This window comes from Anser anser, assembly GCF_964211835.1.
Source record: "Anser anser genome assembly, chromosome: 1".
NCBI classification, from domain to species: Eukaryota; Metazoa; Chordata; class Aves; order Anseriformes; family Anatidae; genus Anser; species Anser anser.
The window spans coordinates 37,474,696-37,498,090 of NC_139720.1; the positions used below are offsets into that span (position 1 = coordinate 37,474,696).

The 23,395-nt window shown below is 39.0% G+C and overlaps 2 protein-coding genes across 27 annotated transcripts in view; one reads left to right on the plus strand and one right to left on the minus strand.

Annotated features, from left to right (window-relative positions):
- The first annotated feature begins 3,142 nt into the window (after positions 1–3,142).
- HELB (DNA helicase B) lies at positions 3,143–20,966 on the plus strand. Of its 2 annotated transcripts, XM_083819292.1 has the most exons (14): positions 3,143–3,401; positions 4,627–4,998; positions 7,280–7,503; positions 8,883–9,416; positions 9,537–9,743; positions 11,173–11,344; positions 12,173–12,314; positions 12,435–12,565; positions 13,522–13,606; positions 16,801–16,860; positions 17,441–17,654; positions 18,558–18,692; positions 18,951–19,349; positions 19,800–20,966. In XM_083819292.1, exons 1-14 carry the CDS (start codon positions 3,194–3,196, stop codon positions 19,887–19,889), a joined length of 2,973 nt encoding a protein of 990 aa, XP_083675418.1. In that variant the 5' UTR covers positions 3,143–3,193; the 3' UTR covers positions 19,890–20,966. The 2 variants fall into 2 exon arrangements, with proteins under 2 accessions (XP_083675418.1, XP_083675417.1); XM_083819291.1 differs by having other exon boundaries at positions 3,144–3,401; positions 8,883–9,743.
- GRIP1 (glutamate receptor interacting protein 1) overlaps positions 20,783–23,395 on the minus strand; it is a 325,281-nt gene continuing 322,668 nt past the window's right edge. For all 25 annotated transcript variants that reach the window (XM_083819276.1, XM_083819271.1, XM_083819272.1 and 22 more), the window contains one exon: positions 20,783–22,566. In XM_083819276.1, the coding sequence (XP_083675402.1) occupies positions 22,330–22,566 (237 nt within the window). In that variant the 3' untranslated portion in view covers positions 20,783–22,329. The remainder of the gene's footprint in view (positions 22,567–23,395) is intronic.

Sequence of the window (23,395 nt, forward strand, 5' to 3'; positions counted from 1 at the left end):
TCCCACTGAAAGCAGCAATATTGAGTTCAAATTTATAAATAGATTTTTCCCCATGGACAGAAGAATAATAACTCCTTTAGTGTCATGTCAGATTATACTCTAAGAGTCATGAATTATCATGGCAGTGATATTATAGTGCATTAGGAGGTAAAATCATAGGGTTGTCAAAGTGTGTTTTCCTTTTACTGTATGTTTTTGGCTTTTGGGGTGGAATTTAGAGAAAGACATGATGGAGAGAAAGGTAGTTCCCAAAGCTGATCTAAGATTTCAAAGTATTTTTCAAACTAAGATTTAAAACCTTCATGGCAGAGTAATTTTTGACTGAATTTCCTGGCCTTAGGTTCACCTGTTTTTTAATGCCAAACAATCTTTTCTTGTACATATGTGTTGCAAATTTCTAAATCTATACAACTGCTCATTTATTTTTATATTTTTCACTCTTATAATAAGACTTTCATGGGTGAAATCTTTCTTGTGCTGGAGTTAATTTTACCATTGACATTATAAAATAAAGGATTTACTTTAGCTTCTATTCTCTAACTGCATGGGTAGCAGTATCAAGTAAGGGGAGGAATGAGAACTGAGAAGTTGCAAGACTTAAACTTGGCTTCACTATGTAGATGAACAAAATCATTTAGTCCCAAATTTTCAGAAGAATTCTCTAATTCTCAGTGCTTGACTATCTAGCTTTAGAAAATCAAACTTACTTCACTTGAGCAGCAAATAGACACATTTCTGAAAATCAGGGCTTACATATCTAAAGCTGGGCACACAGAAAGACATTCATAATCAGGGATCATCTAACCCTCAGTATCTCTGTTCCTCAATTTCCCTTTTTACAAAATAGAGTATTTCCTTAAGGAAATGACAAAGAGGCATGGGAATCTAAGACACCATGCAGGAATTCAGCATTTATAGTATGGACTATAGAAAGATAAGGAAATTCCAGAATCAGAATTGCTGAATACCGTATTAAGTTTGTAGTTTCATTAGACTGGGACACTCAGACATCCAGTTTGACTTACACAAATACAAAGCTAAATCAGAAATGATGTTTCATAAGAAAAAGAGTATCTTAAAGCTCTGACTAAAATATATCACTGTATAACACTGTGAAGCACTTCAGTGAACTAATGCTTTGAATTTTTTAGATTAACATGAATATCTCTGTCCCCTCTCCCGTCTCCCTTATATATATATATGTATATATATATATATATATTATGTCTCCCTTTTATAGGTCACATGTTTTCAGCCTGTCATGTAAAGGAGTTATTTCATTATCTGTCAATTCAGACTGGAAAATGAATAACATTATTTAAAATGGTATTATTAATTTAACTCAGACAAGAACTGAAAACAACTTTTCCAAGACTCAATGTTTGCATGACTTGCAGCTGGTTTTAAAAATCATGAAGTTGTGTTTACTTGTCTCTGTCTTTTCATAGGCATTACTGACATAGTAACATTGGTAGCATTTCCAGAGATGGAGAAGTGCCAGAGAACCACTCTGGGACAGAAGGATTCTGTGTGATTGAGCTGGAGGCCCCTCGGTTTTGTAGGGAGGAGGAAGGCAAAAAGGTCCTTCTCCCTTGGGTTGTGCAAATGAAGGAGGTTCTAAATCATATATGGGAAGGAGCCATGAAACAATGTGAAAAAGGATTAGGTCTCTTTTAGCTTAGATCAAAATGAAATATATTGTATATTGTTTTGATGTATTTAAGTATATACCACTTTCCCAAAACATATGTACAAAAACCATGTCTTACTGTTGTGAAAGGCATGCCTATGCTGCAGATGTCTCAGAAGCCAGGCAAACTAACAGCTGCTTTGTCAAAATTACTTAGTGCAAGATTTCTCTGTTGCATTTGAGAGTGTAAAAGTACCCACTTAATCAGTTTAAAAAAAGAAGGATGCCCCAGTCTTTGTACCAGCACCTACTGCCTTTTGCCTCTCCGTTAACCTGTGTGCTTGTTCTCTGAAGTGGCAGCAAGGCATCCGTAGTGACCCGCAGTTCAATTAGTGTGACTCGAGCCCAGAGCAAAGCAAAGGAAGAGCTGAAATGGGACACAGGTGAAAAAATTAAAGAGGAGGCAAATAAAAACAGAAGTCCAATCAGAAATAATTTTATTAGTTTGAAAATAAACCTCATCAAATAAACTTGATTTAATTCTTTGATGAAAATAACTAGAAAGCCAGTCATCTCCTAGACTGTATCAAAAGCAGCATGGCCAGCAGGTCGAGGGAGGTGATCCTCCCCATACGCTCTGCTTTCTAGATTATATATTCGGAATAAATTCTTTACTGTGAGGGTGGTGAGGCCCTGGCACAGGCTGCCCAGAGCAGCTGTGGATGCCCCATCCCTGGAGGTGCTCAAGGCCAGGCTGGATGGGGCTTTGGGCAACCTGGTCTGGTGGGAGGTGTCCCTGCCCAGGGCAGGGGGTTGGAGCTGGGTGGGCTTTAAGGGCCCTTCCAACCCAAACCGTTCTGTGATTCTATGATCTATCAGCTGATAGGGGTGAACATTCAGAAACAGAAGTATGTGACAAATTGTTAAAGAAATAGTGCTACATAATAACCTGACAAAATTAACATATTAACCACTAACTAGGGGAAAAGTTTGAAACACATCCTAAAAACATCTCCTTCCTTCATTGAATCTCAGGGTTTCTAGTGGGCTTCAGCGAACATCAGTGCTAAACACAATATGGCTTGGTATTGTTATTATTATTTTTAAAACCAGTGATATGCAAGAAAATGCAAAACTACTCTTTGGTAAAGTTTCAGAAAAGACAAAGATCTGCAGTGCTGTGCAAAAAGCAAAGAGTAAGCAGCTAAGTAAGTTGGAGTGTAATGCAGGGAAGTACAGGTGGTTTTAAACAAGGATCTGATGGAAAAATGTTTTAGCTACACACCTGACGTGCACAGTATTATAGCATTTTTGGGGGCAGCTAGGCGAAGTGTAATAGGATATACCGGAGATATGATGTTATTATTTGGAGTTTTTGTGGTTGGAGTTGTACAGAGACACGGAATTACAGTGTAAATTATTAAAAAAAAAAAAAAAAAGCGGTCTTTGTGCGGTAGGTGCCAGCGGGAAAGCACAAGCTGCTGCGCGGAGAGAGCCTCGGGCCTGGCCTCCGTCACCGCCCCTGCTCCGCCGCCAGCCCGGGAGGGCCGGGCGAGGCGCGACATGGCGGCGGCGGGGCGGGGGCCGCCGGCGGAGCTGCGCGGGGTGCTGCTGCCCTCGCGGCGGGACCCCCGGGGCTCGGAGGACGGGGGCTCGGAGGAGGAAGAGGAGGAGGAGGAGGCCGCCGACGAGGAGCTGCACTTGGCGGAGGCCGCGCTGCTGGAGGCCGCCGGGCGGGAGATGGCGGCCGCGCTACCCCCGCGCCGGGATGGTGAGGGGCGGCGGGGAGCGGGCGGGCGGGTCCCGGTCCTCCATGTCCTCCATGTCCTCCTTGTCCTCCTTGTCCTCCTTGTCCTCCTTGTCCTCCTTGTCCTCCTTGTCCTCCTTGTCCTCCTTGTCCCTCCCGCCCTCCATGTCCTGAGGTGGGCGCCGGGCCGGGCCACGCTCCGCGCGCACCTCAGCCTCGGGGGAGGCCTCCATGAGGGAGCCGGGCAGCTGCGGTGCTGGGGCCAGGAGACCTTTATATCATTCTTATTTGCTTCTTAATTTTAAAGTAATCAAACCCAGACTCCCCAGTTACTGATTTTGTGATAAGGTAAAGCAATGCAAAGTAGGTGATGAATCTCACACAGGTAGCAGAAGGAAGTGTACACACTCAGTCGTATGACCACGCACAGCAAAAGTAGAAAAGCGTAAAGGTTTTTCCATTCACACTCTTTTATTTTATTTATTTTTTTAACCTACATGGCATCTAAGAGTGATGATAGTTGGCCTTCAAGATTCCCTAGGTCAAGTACTCAGGCCAGTGACATTGGAGCAAATTCTGCTTAGCAGAAATACTTTATCCGTAAGTTGTTTAAAAAACTGCTAAATTCAGCTGGGTGGCACGGGGAAGATACACAGAAAAAACGTCATAGGTCTAAGATCTGCAGACACTGAGGATCTGTGTATTACTAAGTGCATGAGGGAGAGAGGATGGAAAGAGAGGGCAAACCAGGTCATGCAAAATGTCACAGGTTATTATTTCGGGGCTGTTAGTTGCTTATAATTTTGGCTGGTTCAGCTGCAGGAAATATTTGGTATAGAAATGTATCTAAAGAGCATGCAGGCACCATGATACAATACTATGTGATAAAGTCATTCAGGATTGAATTGCACTCTACCTTGGCATAAATGGTGTAGTATTAAACTGTATGTTTGTGTCCTTAATTGATTTGATAAATATTCATACACGTTTAATTTTGTAGCTCTCACACCTAGAGAAGCCATTTTAGTACTTGTTTCTGAGGTTGGATGTACTCATTTTTAAATACTACAGAAAAGACTGACATTAGGAATTTTATGAAAACCGTGCTTCTTTACTTTTATTACTGTAACTTATCATACAAAAGATAAAAATAAGCTTTGAACAAAGAAACACCTCTTCCAATTAAACCAAACTTTTATTCTTTACAGCTGCAATAACAGTGGTTTCATTTTTCTTTTTAATGTTTCAGTTGTCATACAAGAGAACTCCAAAGAGGAATATGAAGCAGTTGGACGTTTTCCATTAGTTGGCCCTTGGTGGAAAGTTAACGTTAAAGTTAAAAAAGTGGGGTCTAAGTACTTTGTGCAAGGATATCCATCATATTTTCTTCGGACTGATATAGAAGAAAACAACCGACAAGTATTTTCTCTCTTTCTTAAAGAATGCAGAGTTCCCGATTATTTTAGAGAACAGTTTTTCACTTGGCTTCCTCCCGAGTGTGCACTGAGTTTTGGAAATCTTGAAGAAAAACTAAAACAATTCCAATATTCACATTTACCAACAGGGAAGAAACAAGGAGACACCAAGGATTTTGATATCTTACACTATGTTTTGGAATCCTGTAGGTATATCGTGTACCAATTTGTTAGTTTTATAAGCTAATGATTATATCTCTAAGATACTTTGTTCAAACTGACATGTCTTCATATGAACTGTATATTCAAAAGAATTTTGAACGTGCAAAAATTCTTGCACATCTTAAAATTTGAGGACAGTAGAACGACTGATTAAAGGTGGACATACAGTTACTAACATGCAAGGACTTTCCTGAAATCTGTAAGGTTATCAAAGTAGAATTGTCTGTGCTACAGGTGCAAAGACGGTGGTGTAGCTTTCACTGATTTATTAAGATATAATAAGGCTTACTAAAAATGGCTTCAGCACTGCTTAAACACGGTGGTTATGGGTTTTAGGGCAAATATGTATTCAGAAATGGTACAGCTACTTCTTTGTAGCGCAAACAGCTAATTCCTCAGCTCAGTCCAGATCAGCTGCACCGAACAGCCTAGCTGCCTAGGTGTTTTATAATCCCGCCCGTCTGCAGGTTGTATGGCTGGGGAGTGCAGTGCAGAAGCACTGGAGCAGAGACGGTTCGGGACTCCCGATCCTGTTGTGTAGCTGGTTTGATGCAAAATCCACTGAAATATGGAAAGTGAAGGCATGTGCTCAGCACTAGCTCTTTTGTTTTGCTCTCATCGTCTGTTTCCATTATCCCACGTTACTGATGCAGGCAGAGGCTGCCCCAGCCTGGTGCCGTACAGAGCCGCTTGGGTAACAGCAGTACCACGGGACTCAGTTCTCTGGTTTGGAGGAGGTCTTTTAAATCCAGCAGCAGCTGTGCATAAATTTGTACTGTCAGGTTGGGTCTATCTACCACTGTGTGCACGTCAGTGAAGTCTTCAGTACTTGGCTTACTGGGCAGTGGCAGGTCAAAAGATGGAGGGGACTGTTTTGGAGGTCAGATCATGTCTGATAGTAGAGTTCACAAGTCTGCTAGACTTGAGCTGACTTTCCTCCAAATCACATGTGTTAGGAGAAGAAAAAAATCACAATTCTATAACTTCAGGCTTTTTGTTTTGTTTTTGTAATGGTAGAAAAGTTCTTAGCACTTCAGATCTTTTCATGACCGTAAAGAGATAGGATCGTATAGTGGGAGGAACTCTCATCTAGTTTGCTGCATGAATTTAAATGGGATATGTAGATCACTTCTGATTGTCTAATATATCTGTACTTTTTTGGTGAAGAAGATTACACAGCGTGGCTAAACTTACTGTTTCCTGCTCTTGTAGTTGGCAGATTTTTCCCTAATATCTAACTTAAATTACTTTGCTACAGATTAAACTCTTTTCTCTCTGTCATTGGGAAATAGAAAAAATTATCCCCCTCCATGCCATGTTGCTATTACTACTATTGTCAATTTGATTTGACATATATAATATATATAATTGTTACATATAATATCATTCTTATTATTATTAGATATAATTTGATTGTCAATTAAATGTTTTGAACTTGAGCAATTTGTTCTTCAAGCAATTAAGATATTTTACCCAACAACAGTGCGTGTTGATTCTCCTCTTGAAAATTAATCATTTGCTTCAAAGGGGAAATGTCTCGCCTTTGCATTTCTGTAAGACAGTTATGACAAAAAGTACTTAACCAAGAAAAATCGGTGTTTTAAATTTGGAGTTCTGAAGTTTCCTTGACACTTCCTTAGGAATTGCATTTTTTTTTTCTTGCCAAGAGATAAAACTTGTAGAAGTCTCACATTCTTCTAAAATTTGTTTTTAAAGTGAGGTGTAAAAGAAGTCAGTTTCATTATTTCCCTTTTGCAGATCCCAAGACTGGTACCCACAGAGGGAAAGTGATAACTTAAGTTTGGGATCATTGAGAAAGCCAGGGGGGAGCACTATTTTCCTAAGTTCCTGCGCTGATCCAGTATTATAAGTCTGTTTCATTTTATTTTGGATTTTTAATTTTCTTTTTCACGTCTGTATGAAAATTATCTTTAGATATGAGGGACAGGCGTGGTGAGGTCTGAACTGACTTTCTACAACAGGCTGTTGTGTATGCAGTTTAAACTAAATGTGTAACTTGTATTTTTCACATGAGTACATTTACTTTCAGTTTATATCTGTTCACATTTTTTTTTCTAAGGCAGTTCAGGGAAAACAGACTTAAAAAGAATTTGAAAAGGATTACAAAGAGTAAGAAAGTGGAAGAAATCAGAGATGCTTTGGATACAGGGGAGACAGAAGGATAAAAGCCAGAGTCAGTTTAAATTACCTTTACAAATATTTTTGTATATTGCTTAAAACTTTCTTGGTTTATGGTGCGTACAGTTGCAGGCAAGGCAGTATTGGTAGCTCTGACTTTTCCGATGATACTGGAGTTCTTGCCAACTCTTCTGCCACGCCATTTTTGCTGTCTTTTGGATACGGTGAGTTGGCAAAGAAGGACTGAAAACGATGATACAGATGGTGAGACAGTACATTTTCAAGATGAGATGCTAACAAAATTGGATGGGATATTAAAGAATGAGCCATGGAAACTTGGATTCAGCAGGGTAAGTAATGTTAAGCAGGGTAAAAAGTGTGGTGTTTGTTACATTTGATCTTCATTAGAATACAGTATTGTTTTGGTTATGTTCAGTTTATTACCTGGGCATTTGTAGGAGGTAAGCCTAGCTCATTTTGAACTAGATGCTTTACTGGGCTCAGTTTTACATTTTTTTTCCTCAGTTGGTCTACAGTTAATTTCTCAAAAGATTTTAAATGTGATCGTGTTACAACCTTTTGTTTTGTCGTTTCTTTAAGGAATAGAAAATTCCTTAAAGTATTACCTCAAGTATTTACTTGAGGTAATCGGGTCAAAAGTAAGAAAGCTAATTTAAAGCTCTCAGTTCTACTTTTCAGCTTTATACCAGCAAATGAGATTTTCTACTCTTAATATATAGAACAAGACCTATGTTTCATAGCAAGCTAGATAAATTATGCTGTAAGAGGTTGGACGGTCTAGTGTTTTTTAATAATGGGACCTGCAGTTGCCGTTTACCTTCTTGTTTTCCTTTGCTGACACCAGCTACGCTTGCTGTGCAACTTTGCTGCTGCACCTCACCTACCTACACATGTAGCTCAGATGAGAGGTAAAGTTTAATAGTTCGGAAATGTAATTCGTTAATCCCTCAGCCTCAGCCCTCCAGTGCTTTCACTGACAGATGTTTAGACTTGTCTTTAGAGACCTCCAATTTCAGAGACTCAGCAATCTATCCAATCTGTTCCGGTGTGTCACATCCTTTCCTTTCAAAAGCTTTTACTGATGTATAATTTGACTGTTCCTTGATGCACGTTAAACTTGTTTCTCTCGTTCTGTAATAACAAGGATCTGCATTCTCATTGCAGTTTTTTACTGCTTGAAGACCCTCATTAGCTTTCTTTCTTTGGGTTCAGCAAGTCTAAATGTTTTTTTTTTTTCTTGATAGTTCATCTTTTTTGTATGTCTCAGTATTTCACTATTTTTCTCTAGTCTCTGTAAAGGTCGTGTGTTTCTTGAAGTACCATGATGTTCCAAATTGGATATAATATTCTGGTTAATGTCTTACCTGTGCTCTGTTTCTGCAGTTTGCATATTTACTTGAAATCATGCTAATTAGGAGCACACAAGTTCTCTTTAGTTTCTGTTTGAGTTTTCTGAGTTTTAAAGTTTTGTGTTTACACAGAAGGGTGACAGAGAGGAGTAATCATTCCATCTTTTCTTTTCTTTTTTAATATTTTGCTCTCATATAGCTCGAAAAACATTATGTACAGTGTGAGAAATACATGTGCTTTTATAGACAGCCACTCTCCGAACTGCAATTTATGTTTACTCAAAGGAATGCTATCCAGGAAGAGGGAAAATGATATATCTGAAATAAATATGTTTGCTTTTATTCTTTTTGGGGAGAAGATTACCTATAGGGAACTGAAACTTTCTTACTGTGAGGCAACGTGGGAAGCCTTCCGTCAGTGTCAGCATCTCCCCCGGAAGATTCCTGACTTGCAGAAGAACGCATTAATTCTGTATGATAAACTCAAGAGACAGTGTAGAGAAATGGGACACACTTATGAAGATCAAGATGAATTAACTAATTTTGTATCCAAAGATATGTCCATTGAGCACGCTTGGCAGTCTCTTGAATTTTTGAAAGATGAGAATATAGTGATCAGGGAGAAAAAACTCGTGTTTCTGCCTCATCTTTACAAATCCGAAAGAGACATTGCAATGTATATAGGTTATCTGCTGTCAAACTGCTCATGGCAACTGAATGTTGACGCGAGAAAGATACTTAACACTTCTGAGATGTCAGGAGAAGTGGCAGATGATGAAATGAATGCTGTCTCGGCCCATGAAGTGGAACACCTGAAGGAAGATAATCCAGGCAATCACAACTCTGAAAATCCGCAGACGGAGTCCACAGCTGGCACCCAAAGGAAAGGAGAGGTAGATATAGATCAGGTGACTGCCATGGAAAAGATTTGTTCTAATCCTGTCACAATCATAAGCGGAAAAGGAGGTTGCGGGAAGAGTACGGTTGTTAGCTGCCTTTTTCGTCACTTAAAGCAGGTAGAGAAAGAAGTGGAAGCTGCTTCTAAGGACTTTGAAGGAGACCTGGACGCATCTGAGGAATGGGATACCTTTGATCATCAGTGGGAGTCAGAGAACACTTGCACAAAGAATCATTTGAATGTACTATTTACCGCACCTACAGGGAGAGCAGCAAGCCTTTTGAGTGAAAAAACCAGGCTTCCTGCATACACTCTGCATCAGGTAAGGACTTTCTTTTTTTAATTTGTGTTATAAAAAACCTTTTGGCATAGTTCATTCTTGTTTTAGAAAAAAACTTTTTACTGAAATTTCCTTATAGCGTTTTTAGTTACTAATGGTAATGCTTAGGTACAGCTTGTCAGCATTTGAAAATCATCATTACATTTTGGGGAATCATAAATCAATCATTACAAATACATTATTTGCTGTAACTTTTCTTTTTTTCACTTTTATACATCTCAAATTTGTACTTTTTTTGGGGGATCTGGTCTTTTTAGCTCCTCAGTTATTATACTCTGAGTAATCCGTAGGAGATAGAAGAGCAGAAATACCTCCTTAAATGGCAGACCTGTTTTCCAGTGTCCTGTTGCACAATAATCATATTGATACCTGCACATACGTGAAGAGAACGGTAGCTTGGGGTCAATGAGATGAATTTTATTTGCACTGTTTTCCTACCTACAGTCAAATACTGTGCAACTTCTTCTTATTATTATTAGAAAAAAGTAGAAAAACAAACTGTTAATAAACATAAGTCTCTGTTGTTGTAGATGGCAGAAAGTGCCAAGAAGATGTTGGAGGTGTGGAATAACCTGTATAATTAAAAATTATAATAACACAGAAAATACATTGGGCTTATTTTAAGTTCTGTTGGAAACTGGGTAATCGCCTGTTCCCCTTCTCTGTGCAATGTTGGGGGTTCATTAGTATGAACAAGCAGCCGTAGAAGGAGGTGTTCTGTTAACTGAGCAATCTATATCGTGACCTTATAGCCTTTTGGATCCCTGCAGGAAAAAAAATAAAATTAAATTAAAGAGCTGTGCTCTCCGGCCTGCCATTTGTTTTTCAGAATTGTTGGGGTGATCATTGGAAGCAGTTTTCTGTAGCTTGAAGTGTAAGCAAATAGAGTGAGGTGTGACTCGAGCAGTAAGGACTCGTCCTGTGCCCAGCACTGGGAGAAGGAGATATAACCTGGTTAATTTACAATTGAGATAATCACAGAAATAGATTTAGGGGTTTCCATGCTTACAGAAAGAATACTGTGTATTTGGAGTACGAGCAAATTCTTCCCATATCATGTAGCAGAACAAGTGCATACTTGCTTCAGAATTTTATATGTAGACATTCTCAAAATGCCCGTGCTGCTCTTCCTGTGTTAAAGCTCCATATTTGAGGATGCATTTCTGTGCTTTAATGCAAGTAAGTGCTGATTGTCTCAGCTAGCAACGTGTTCACTGAGGAAGGAAACAAGACTGCTTGAGCCTTCTGAGTCCTACAGGTGTAAGTTCAGTATTTCAGATAATACTTCCAAATAGAACATGAGAAGATGTTCTACCATGCTATGGCTACCTTTAAAAAGCAGTTGTTCTCAGCACATTAGTGTCAGAACTTATTTTTAATTTATTTCTAATTTATTTTGATTTGTTTCTAGATCATCTATAGTTTTAGATCATGGAGGCAGACTGGACAAGAATTTCCATGGAAGTTTTCTACTGTGACAGTTCTGATTGTGGATGAAGGAAGCTTGGTGTCTGTACATGTTCTCAGTTTAGTTTTAAAACTCCTATGTGAGCATGCCCAGCTTGCCAAACTTATTATTTTAGGTAAGTGGGAAGAAATAAATAATTAAGATAATACAGTATTGAATAATACACAATATACAGTGTAACTATCAGAGCTGCCACTGGTCTCGCTGGGTCTTTAAATACCCAGAAGGTTACGTTGGTCTGTACTTGGGTATTTCTGCTTATGCATAAAGTCAGGTTAGGCTGACTAGACTCCAGCAGTTTTCTCTCTCATCTGTCAGTATGAAAGTATCAGTATCTCTGTTATCTGTTTAGCAGTGTTTTGTCTGATTCTGTAAGTATTATGACTTCCATGTGGTAGCTTACTTATTATGTATATCTTGCAACCGAGAAACTTTTCTCATTTCCTTAAATTTAAAGAAGCTAGTGTCAGCATATGAATCAGATGTGAGAAGACTGGTGCCATGGGGTTCTTAATGCTAGGATCAACTAGTTTTAATTTGGAAAGGAAACAAGTGTAAAATGTCAGTTTTCTGCTTTTTTAGATGTTTGGTTTTTGCATGCCATTTATGTCATTCATTTTTGGATAAGATTTGATCACTGTTGGTGTTCATGATGCAGAGCGATTTGTACCTGCTGTTTAGGCATTACAGAGAGAGGAGTATGAAAGATTTAAACTACAGAACAGTCTGATTCCCCAGACAAAGTTTCTTAGATACTTGAAAGTTTCATTTCACGTGAAATGTACTGAGGAAGCATGTGATTCCAGAGTCTGATACTATGACGTACTATGTGGAAGGTTTGGTATTTATTAATTTCGGTGGTGTTTTTTTTTCCAAGCCTTTTTTTTTTTTTTTTAATGTTCTGTTATTGCTCCTCACAAAGCCTAATTTCCATTCTGCTTAGGTGATACTAGACAGCTACCAAGTATAGACCCGGGAAACATGCTACCTGATATCTTTGAGAGTCTAAGACCAAGAGGCTTTTCTGTGGAACTGCGAACTAATCACCGAGCTGAATCACAACTAATTGTAGATAATGCAACGAGGTAGGATTCCCTTTAGTGTGTAAGGAGCAAAAATTTATAAACGATGAACTTCAGGCTGATGAAATCCTTTAACTGGAAACAATTTTTCTTTTCTGTTTTCCCTCCATTGCTCCGGCGAAGAATCTCGCAGCGGAAGCTTCCTGAATTTGATGAGGTGCTGGAAGTTTCTGGTTGGAATAAAGCACTGACAATGCCAAGACCTGAGAAGAAATTCATTTTTATCGCTTTACCTTCTGGTGGGGGTAGTGATAGTAAGTGTGTACACTCAGTTTGTGATCTTGACCTTCCCTTTTGTAAAGCAATGACTGTTTGGCTGGAATTAATATTTTGGGGAGATTTCAGTCTTTTTCATTTTGTTTGTGGTATAGATTTAAATGCTAGGTTCATCCTTCGAATTTTGCCTGAGTTAAGTGCACGCAGCAAGACCCATTGGTGCAAAGGATACGCTATAGAGCTCCAGCTCACCAGTTACAGTTTGAAATGGGTGTGATACAGCTTCAACCAGTGCCATCAAATATAATTGTCTATTCATGCTGTGGTTGGAGCTGTCAAACCTTAAAAGATTACACATTTCAGAAGTGAAGCATCCGAGTAAAGACCAGCTGTAGGCATGTGCTCTCAGCTGTAGAATGACGTTAAGAAACTGGAAGCAAAGGGGACACCAGTGTTTCATTCAAGATGTTTTGGGGTCAGGATAATTCATTTTGTTTTTGGACCGTTATTGGATAAGTGGATTGAGGGGTCTCCACTTTGTATGCATCAGTGTAATGGGGAAAAAGAATAATAGTGCGGGTATTATCAACTCATCTTACTCTAGTGACTTACTCGGCTAACAGAATACTAAAAATGGATTTCTTCTGTGAAATCTAAACGTATAGTCCTGCGGTTAAATAATGCTCTATCCATACCTCTTATGCACTGTAACAAAACCTTATTTTGCATGAAATACAAGCTGTTTATTAGAGAAATAAGCATTTCTCTCCTTCCATATCACACTCGTCCCCCATTTTGACAGTGGGATAGCTGCATGATGCCTTTTGGGTGGCGTGTATAATATACACGTGTGTGTGTGTAAATGCATATATATTTAAAAAGTTGAAATGGCATTGAAGCAGCAAAAGTGATTTCATATTCAGTTATGTTTTTCTTTCTTACATTGTTTGTTCTTCAGCTTTTTATGCCTTATCTTTTATGTCTTCTAAATCAGATTTGCAAAGCGCCATAAAGGCTTTACTTAAAGAAGGACCTGGGTTGCAGGATGCCAGACAATCACAGTTCATTGCTTTCAGAAGGTAAAAGAGCAAGTAAGCAGACATTGAAAATTCTTTGCTAGCAGCCACGATCTGAAAATAGCTGACTGTGTTGAGCTGGAGAGACTAGTGACGATATCATAAAAATTACTTGTTGAGGATTGGCTCGCTGCGCGTAATCACATTGATCTCGTGCAGCTGAAAGGTAAAGAAATGGCGGATTACCGCACCCAGCTGGTCTAGAAAAACAAGAGCAAAGGCACGTACGCAAGGCTTGTCCGGGAACTCTTGCGAGAGGTCCCAGGCAGTTAGGACCAATGATAGTAGAGGTAGTTAAACTAGAAAAGGGAACTAGCATATGCCACGAATACGGAACTAACAGATAGGGTAGGAAATGACGCTTACCAATAAGGAGCTTGGCTTTTGCAATATGTATGAGCTAATTATCCTGCACACAATAAAAGACGATTGAGCTATCCATTAAAGTTGAAGCATACTTAACACTCATATTGAGCGTTTGTGTCTTCCCTCCGTCGACAACAAATGGCGCCCGAACAGGGACCTTGCTGGACGAGGACCCGAAACGAGTAAGCTGGTTTTAGTCGACGGAGAATAGAGGAAAGCCGGTTCTGACTACGTAACCTGGATCCGCGGAACACAAGATTGGGGCGAGCAGAAGGCGACTCGGGAAGAGCGCCCGGGACGAGCCCATAGTGGGTCCCGCCGGAACGCCGCGAACAGAAGCTTTACACGGGGGCAACGGCACCGTAAGTAAGAATGGAGAAACAAGCGGCAGTTGATTTACTTAAGTGCTTTTTAGAAAAGCGTAAGACGCCAGATATAGATTGTCGTAAAGAATTACCGGGGCTGGGACGTTTGACTTTGTTTGCCCCTGATCTACATATTCAAGAGTTGCGAAACATTACTCGACAATGGAAACGCCGGACAAGACGCAGTCTCCAAACCTTGGGGAGTGACTGCGACGACCAGGTCGAACTCTGGGGTCCGGCTGAAAGGTTCTTTTCGGCGGCACTTGTGCCTGGAGTGGCGGTAGCCCATGCTATGGCTAATCTTGGGAAACTAGCTTGTTGGGCTGTAAAACAAGCAAATGTGACCACGCAGATACTCACAGAAATGGCCCAGGACCTGGATAGCCTGCGACACGCTGTATTACAGAACAGAGCAGCGATTGATTTTCTGCTACTGGCTCAGGGCCACGGATGTGAAGAGCTCGAAGGAATGTGCTGTTTTAATCTCTCGGACCATGGCGAATCAATCCACGAGCAGCTGAAATGGCTGAGAGACCACACCAAAAAGATAGTGGTCCAGAATAATTGGCTTGATGAACTATTTGCAAGTTGGTTTGGGAACATGGGAGGCTGGATATTGGGTCTAATAAAAGAAGGGCTACGCTTACTGCTAATAATCGCACTAATCATAGTAGCAGCGCGAGTAGTATTTAGTTGCCTAACAAAAAGGCTCGAGCAACTAACAAGTAAGGTTTTTCTAGCACAAAATAAAAACGGGGGAATTGTTGAGGATTGGCTCGCTGCGCGTAATCACATTGATCTCGTGCAGCTGAAAGGTAAAGAAATGGCGGATTACCGCACCCAGCTGGTCTAGAAAAACAAGAGCAAAGGCACGTACGCAAGGCTTGTCCGGGAACTCTTGCGAGAGGTCCCAGGCAGTTAGGACCAATGATAGTAGAGGTAGTTAAACTAGAAAAGGGAACTAGCATATGCCACGAATACGGAACTAACAGATAGGGTAGGAAATGACGCTTACCAATAAGGAGCTTGGCTTTTGCAATATGTATGAGCTAATTATCCTGCACACAATAAAAGACGATTGAGCTATCCATTAAAGTTGAAGCATACTTAACACTCATATTGAGCGTTTGTGTCTTCCCTCCGTCGACAACAATTACTAGAGAGAAAAACAGGCCAGATGACTTCTCCTAAGCCTTCTGGTTGCCTCCAGTCTCTTCATGGAGAGTTGCTAGATTTTTCTATAAAAAAATTTTTCTATTTTCTATATACTTTTCTGTTATTTTGCACCATGCTATTTGACTCTGTTTATGTTCATCTGTACTGTTTATGTTAAGTAAATGAAGGGTGGACTAAGTGGTGAGTTTTTGTAGTAAATTCTCCAAGAGCTTGTGCTGTGCTGTTGGCAACAAGGCAGCGCTCTTCAGAAGCAACAGGTGAGGGCTGGACTGCAGGAGGAACCCACAAAACACAGTGTTGCACCTTAATCTGATGAGAGACAGTTGAGATGTCATCACGTGGTCTGTACTCAAATGTATCCCATCATAGCAGCGGTGAATTTCAGGATGCACGATGGGAACATTTAACCTTACTGTTTATGCATGATTCTGTGACAGGTGGGCTTTAATCAAATGGCAGAAGATGTGATGAGGGCCAGGTCTAGATATGTAATGTGGATCTTTGGAAGCACAGTACTGGTCGTTTAAGAAGGGCAGGATGTATGGCTCTAACAAATTCTCAAGAAAGATTCGCTCACATATCAAGCACCGATTATGTGAACCATCACAGACCATCAATAGTACAGGTGGTTTCACAGAAACACTGAAATGGTAACAGATGGCGCTTTGGGCAACCTGGGCTAGTGGGAAGTGTCCCTGCCCATAGTGGGGGGGGGTTGAAACTGGGTGGTCTTTAAGGTCCCTTCCAACCCAAACCATTCTGTGAGTCCGTGATTCACATTTTTGTTGTGAATATTGAAATACTCTGAAATCAAGTTTATTTCTCCATTCTGCATTCAGGTACAATACCGTTATTAACAATGTCCACTGAAGATTTCTTGATATTTACAAGTACTTAATCTGCATTTAAAAGTTAAAATTCCATGTCTTTAAAAAGCAAGTATATAAAATGACCAACTCTTCTGTCTAGTTATAATACATACACAGACAGGTTTTATCCAGGCTTTCCTTTTGTTCTTTATGTTAAAAGTAAATCCAACTAATCTAAGTGTGCATCACAGACATCACTTTCAATCGTATTTAGACAAAACTGTTCCATTACTGCTTTATCTTCAAAACTCTGAATTAATGCTTGTTTTCAGTCATTGGTGGAAAATCATCACAGCTAAGATGAACTTTCTCCTTTGCTTTTTAATTATAATGCTAATGTGGCATTGCATGTAATTGTTTTACGTTTAGTATTCATAAGTACGTCATGAGTCTGTTCATGTTCTTGTTTTGTGTGATGTAGGCAAGATTGCGATCTAATAAACGAGCTTTGTTGTCAACACTATTCAAAGCATTTAACCAGGTAAGCTAGTGTTTTGCAATTTTTACCTTGAACCTCACTTTGTTTTTGAAAGTGTTATAACCAGGCCAACAACATAAAATTATAAAACTTTTTTTTTTCCCAATAGATCATCTAGATCTGATTATTTACAGTAGGGGGTCATTGTTACTATAAACTTTCTTTGGGAGGTCTTTTCATTTCATCCTGGTCTTTGAACAGAGATAAGATAAATTCTTTTCCTTTCGTTTAAATTGTCCATATATGAATTCCGAGATAATGAGTTATTGCTAAATAATTAAAATTGACATAAATGCAGCTTAATATTTTTTTCCCCATTATGCTATTTCTAAATAGATTCTGAAATATTTTTGGAAGCAGCATTTCGGCGCTACCATGTTGCTGGTTTGTTTTGTTTTGTTTTGTTTTTTTTCCAGAAAGCTTTACAGAAGCTCAAGACATATCTTTCAGATGCAGTTTTTCTTAACTGCTTTGAATATTTTTTTCTGGCCCTGGTATAGAGAAGGGAAAGAGAAGAAATCCTAAGTGATAGTAAATGCATACGTAGTAAATACATTTCTCACTTTTTCTTTCTCTGACCTAGAGACCATAAAAGACGACTTTTATTTCAAATTGATGACAAGATTTCCTGCACACGGAATACGTATCTCAAGGATCTCTTACCAGGCCATGGTTTTGGAGAGGGTCCTGATCAGAAAGAGGATCATAAATGCAGAAATGGAGAAACCACCCTCAGTTCAGCGACTGCTGAGGATGGCAAACGACTGTGCAATGGAGATATATTTTTCATAACAGATGTAAGTTGTTGATGAAGGAACTTGCACAGAAAATAGTAGTAACTGATCCAGTCCTTTCTGAGTTCTCAGAACAAAGCAATTCTCAAAGTTTAGTCCATAACAGATACCTAGTTGTTCTGAAAAACTATCATGTGAAAGGCTACCCCTTTACAAGAAAGAGGCAGATCTGTAATAGAGAATTAAAAATAAATCTCTGGGCATTTTTGTAAAATCAGTTTCAGTTGGTCTGATCTTGTTCAGTGCTGTGACTTTTTTTTTTGTCATAAATTCTGTAAATACTCAAATGTATTGTAAATGAAATACATAGTATTTTGGATGTAGACACATAGTCTTAAGTGAAGAATAAAGCTTCTTCAAGAAGCTTCAAAAAGATGTTACAGCTTGAGTTCTCCCCCAGTAGAAAAGTAAGCTGAAGGAAACCCACACCAACACACAATCCTATGTTTTTCTGCTCAGCACCTGGGTGAATTGAATTGCATTGACTCAGCAGAGGATCCAGTGAAAATATCAATATTTGTGCCTGGGGACTGTGTAGGTTGGTGGAAGAGAGCAGGCTTATCTTCATTTGTGGCAACAAATTGTTAAGTGGGCTCGCTGGTAATATTTCATCTTGTCCTAAGATAATTGAAATTTTCTGGGTATTAAAACTTCCTTTCTTGGATTTTTTCATACTAAAGAGGAGTCAGGGTAGACCCTGTACAGTGAAAGTATTTTCCTTGAAGATGGTCAGTGAAAGATAGTAATCTTTTGGGCTTAGTGTCTTCTGAAACTACTTCACTTGGTTGACACTGCGGCTGTCATAATATCACGGAAAGGTAGCATATAGACGCGTGCGGATGTATAGACATTGATCAAACTGCTGATACAAGCTTACTGCTAAGTGTTCTTATGCTATTTCTTTAGGATGTAGAAATTAATAAACAGCGCTTATTGACCATCAGCAGCACGTACGGCTCCACGTTCACTGTGAAGTATAAGGCTCTGAAGAAGCTCTGTCATATAAAGCATGCATGGGCCAGAACTATTCACACCTTTCAGGTAAAAGTTGAAGCAAAACAAAGCTATCGGGTGATAAAGCTTTCTCATGCCTTTATCTTGCTAATGCACTGTATTTTCACAAGGAAGCGTCAAAGCTCTCTTGAAACTAAAATCCCTTGAATGCAGGACAGAAAATACTGTCAGGAGTGTCCCCATTTGTCTCCAACTTGGCTGTTGTTGTAAGCAGTCCTTTTCATTTTTTATTTTTTACTACTTACTGGAGATCTTAATTTTGCAAGGTGTTTTTAAACGTTTCAGGGTTCTGAGGAAAAAACCGTAGTGTATGTGGTTGGCAATCCTGGTCGTCAGCACTGGCAGCACGTGTACACAGCCGTGACCAGAGGGCGCTGCCGTGTCTATGTTATAGCTGAAGAGACGCACCTCAGGAGAGCAGTCACTAACAAGAGCATTCCCAGAAAAACTCGCTTACAGAGATTTTTGAGAGAGGAAATTGCAGAAACAAGCACATGCCCAGAACAAATGCCCTCTCCCCTGACAAAGAATGCTCCTGACCCATCTGAACCTGGCACTGACCCGGTTAAAGAAGGGTCGGCAGATCTCAGAAAAGAGCAGATGGGTAATTCGCAGCAGATAAGTCCATATAAAAGACAACGAAGTCATGCAGAGAATCCTGAGGATGCCATGAAAACATCCGCTGTAAGTACCTCCTTACATTTTAAAGTATTCAAAGTTTAAATACATTAAAATTTTCAAGATGACCAGTAATTTGTGAAGCAGTCAAGTTTGGCAGGTATTTTCTCAGAGTAATACTTGACCAACAGGGAAGAATCAGTTATAATTTCAGTAGTAGTAAATTTATACCTCTTGCTACTAATTGTGAACCAGTGTCTAGCTTAGACTCTCTATTAGCTTATTCTTTGTGCACAGAAGTCAACTTTTAGGAGCTGACCTGCTGTGACACATTTACATACAATGTCTTCATTGAAGTAGATATATTTTTATACAGGCAAACATGCTTAACAGATTATTTTTTTCTTACTGTATCTAATATCTGTCACGGGTAAAGAGCTTTTATTTTTTGATGCTGTTACTGTATTTTAGATCTGGTCCAACCTCTGATAACATTTTGTTTGTTTGTTTTCACAGCCAATAGTAGAAGAATCCCCACTTGGTTCTTCCAGACTTCAGAGTCTAAGTTTGCAACACGTAACTCCTAGGAAGCTTTTCAAAAGCTAGCAGACAATTAACTGTCCTCTTTATGAATACACCCATTTTGTTCAAGATTTTTGGCATGGAGAAGCTGGGTATGCAGACAATTTTCAAAAGCTTTCCTGTAATTGTATTTTCTCTAAGAACAGCTTATTTTAAAGTGAGCCTTTTATATTTTCAGTGATCTGTTTTTAGTAGATCCTTGGTGCATTAGTCACCAAAAGTCTTATCAGTCTTTTGTTTTGGTGAAGAAGGAACTTACAGTTCTTTTAGGATCCAGAAGTTCCCTTGAATAATACATGGGCATTTCGTAGTTTAAACGCTCTAGCCATAGCAAGTTTTATCTATCTCCTCATGCTGCAGCATCGATTAGAATCTATTATTGATGTGCCAAAGTTGCAGTTTGGTCTTCAGCCAAAATAGTTTAGAAAAATCTAAATTCCTGCTTGTAATGTGGCAGAATTATGGGCATGAAGCTTTGACGGATTATGGATTTTAATCTTGTTATGACAAGAAACAAAAGCTGCAATCATTGACATAGAAATTTTTTCCTACTTTGCACTTGTGAGTGATGTAAAACTTGCCCTTGTTGCACTACCCTATAAATGCTGCTAATGATCTTGGGAACAAAAGCAACATTCCAAGCTAGGGTTCAAATATCATGCCGCTTTTTTACACGTGTTTGTGTACTGCATGATTTGATGTATTGCAATTTATGAGATTAAATAAGACGAATGTTTACACAAACTTCAGACAAATTGTATTAAAATTTGGAGAGAGCTTGCTTACGTCTAACAAACTTTTTTTTTTTTTACTCATACTACAGCAGGAAAAAGTGTACCATGAACATAAACATGGTATTTTTTTTTACTCAACTGCCACTCTGCATGTAAAATAGAAAAATGCTACCTCGTTTCTAATGTCTTTAAATCACTGTTTATTTCAATTTATACATTTTTTTCCATACAAATATTTGCAACAGTTTGAATTTCAAAAAAACATACATAGACGATAAATATCATGCTATTAAAGTATTAAATTTGTACAAAAATACTTTACAGTTTAATACTTATTTGTTACAAATAAAAATACATATTTAAGTGACTCATGGACTTTTTCTTTTTTTTACATGATTCAGCATTGAATGTTACTCTGACCTTTTCTGGCAGTGCTGAAATATAAATCAGACATACTTGTGTGTGCAGGGTGAGCTTGTTTATGTATTGGAAAGAGCAATAGGGATACAGTTAAACAGTTTAACTTGACCAGAAACAACTCTGTTAGGTGATTGCTTAGATGTGGAGACTCTACAAATGTACAAATCCAGTATCTTTATATTCACCAAGAACAATAATTACCAATAACAACTCGAATACTGGAATAAACCAAAGCAGCTGCTGGTGAGCATATAAAGCAACTGGCAGTATTTTATTGCTTGGGGGGAGAGGGGAGGCGGGAGAATTTGTGAAGTTTGTAAAATGTATTTACAATTTTAAAGTCTAAAAACATGTTGTAGGGGTAAGTTTATCATAAAGAAGGCTGAAAACAAAGTATATTAAATAGGACATTAGTCCCCCTCAAGAAATTGTTTGATTTAAAAAGCTTGTGTACGACAGTAGAAGTTTACAGGGTTATGGATCATTAAGGAGCTTTTGTATCAATCTTTCACTGCTATAGTTAAAAAAAAAATCCATTTTATTTTAAAACCTTTCTAGTTTGTCTAAACTCTTTTCAATTTTACTCATCAGTAATCCTCCTTCAGAGGTTTTTAAGCTCACTAAAAAAAGTCTCTGCTTAAAAAGCCTTACATGTTGCAAGACCTATCGTTAATTATTTCATTGCATAGGGAATAACATATGAGCTACTAAAATTTACCACAGTTGTTGGGGAGTAATGTTCACCACATGCTGCAGCATCCTAAAAACACTTTGTTAAAACATCTAAACCGTGCTTTGTCTGAAGAGTATACCATTCTTGCCAGCAGAATCAAGGTCCCCGTAATTACAGAGCTAGACAGTTAACAAGACAGCATGATGCCAGCACACCATTCTTCCTCAGCCATCAGACAATGGCTTGCTGCTAAAATGTTTTTAAAAAAAATCAACCTGGACATCGCTGTTAGGAGAAGTTAACTCCATGCTTTTTTTTCCCCTCAAACAGCAGCTGATGATGAAGGGAAAGGTACATCTAAATCATGTTTAAACATCTCCCCAGTATCTTGTTCAGGGAAAAATGCCCTTAGGTACTGTTGCTAATGGTAGCGTGTTTAGAAATGGAGTGACTTAACAAAGAGTTAAACTTTTTAAAACGTGACCATGAATTAATACAAGCCTTGAGACAGACAGACTGACCTCCTGTGCTTTTTAGTGCTATATTGTGTCTGAGCCTTATCTTCAGAAAAATCTTAAAGGGATTTAGCACCATAATTGTCTTTTATTACCAAATGTCCCACTAAAATTATTTTCTGCTATAATGTATTTGTAGGATCCCGTGTCTCTGTATTAACATTAGCATGTCCAGTCTGTTGGAGGAAGGCGTTGTTCTGATCACTCCACTCCCCGCCTGCTGAAGGCTGCTGGTCTGCACTTCCTTTCTGACATGCCAGTGGGTTTCTGCTAATAACCAATTCCAGCTTATTGCCAGATTCTGCGATGAGGGGCACAACCAGACAGCAGTCAAAGTCTCTGGTGCGAACGTGGTTTACCTGAACAATTAGAAGATTGCTTTTCGTTATTATTTAAGACAAAGAAACACGATCACAACAGAAACAGATTCATCCTTGAGACCATGAAATCTGACTTAAATCTTGCAGCTAGAGAACAGCCCAATAAAAGAGTATTTAACCATGGTATCTGATCTGAAGACATCAGTGAAGTTCTTTACTTCCTGTTTAATGGAATGTGGCTAAAATGGCCTTACTGGCCCCGATGATAGCGGTTGTCAGTAGTCATGATGCCTGCTCCATACACGACACTTAACAGCACATAATTTTTCTCACTTTCTCAGTATTCATCAGTTTAAATGCCATAGCCCACATCTGAAGTTTCTGTTTGTTTTCTCTGGTATTCATGAATACACAAACGTTTTATTGGCCCAGTTGACAATAAATAAATAAATTAGCTTTTCCCTCACAAGCCAACTTGGCACTGCGCTAAGCGTGGCACTCAGTGTTATGCTATTACAACTATGGCGATCAGCAACTTGGATTAAGCACAGAAACAATTTTCAAGTCTGTATCAACAACAGGAAAAATTACAAATCCATCTGGAAATGCCTTGGGAAATTCTAACTTTCCAGTAAGCATTTTTATGTCTCCTTTGAAGTTGTGAAATAAATAATTTGTTTCTATAAATGTGACATTACAGAGAAAAATCTACTCTTACTTCTACTGCATAAAAGCCCAAATCACCATGAGGTGCTGCTGCCTTATCTAGGCTCTAAGTGATTTATACAGCCTGTGGCACAAAGCAATTAGGATAATTTTTTTCCTTCTTCCCATTTCCCCCACATCCTTTCTCAGCAGAAATAAAAAA

Bases quoted from the DNA above. Each gene is read 5' to 3' on its own strand.
- HELB (XM_083819291.1), top strand. From the start codon at position 3,194: ATGGCGGCGGCGGGGCGGGGGCCGCCGGCGGAGCTGCGCGGGGTGCTG. The intron at 12,315-12,434 runs GTAGGATTCCCT...GCTCCGGCGAAG, and splicing joins ATTGTAGATAATGCAACGAG to AATCTCGCAGCGGAAGCTTC. The intron at 13,607-16,800 runs GTAAAAGAGCAA...TGTGTGATGTAG, and splicing joins CAGTTCATTGCTTTCAGAAG to GCAAGATTGCGATCTAATAA.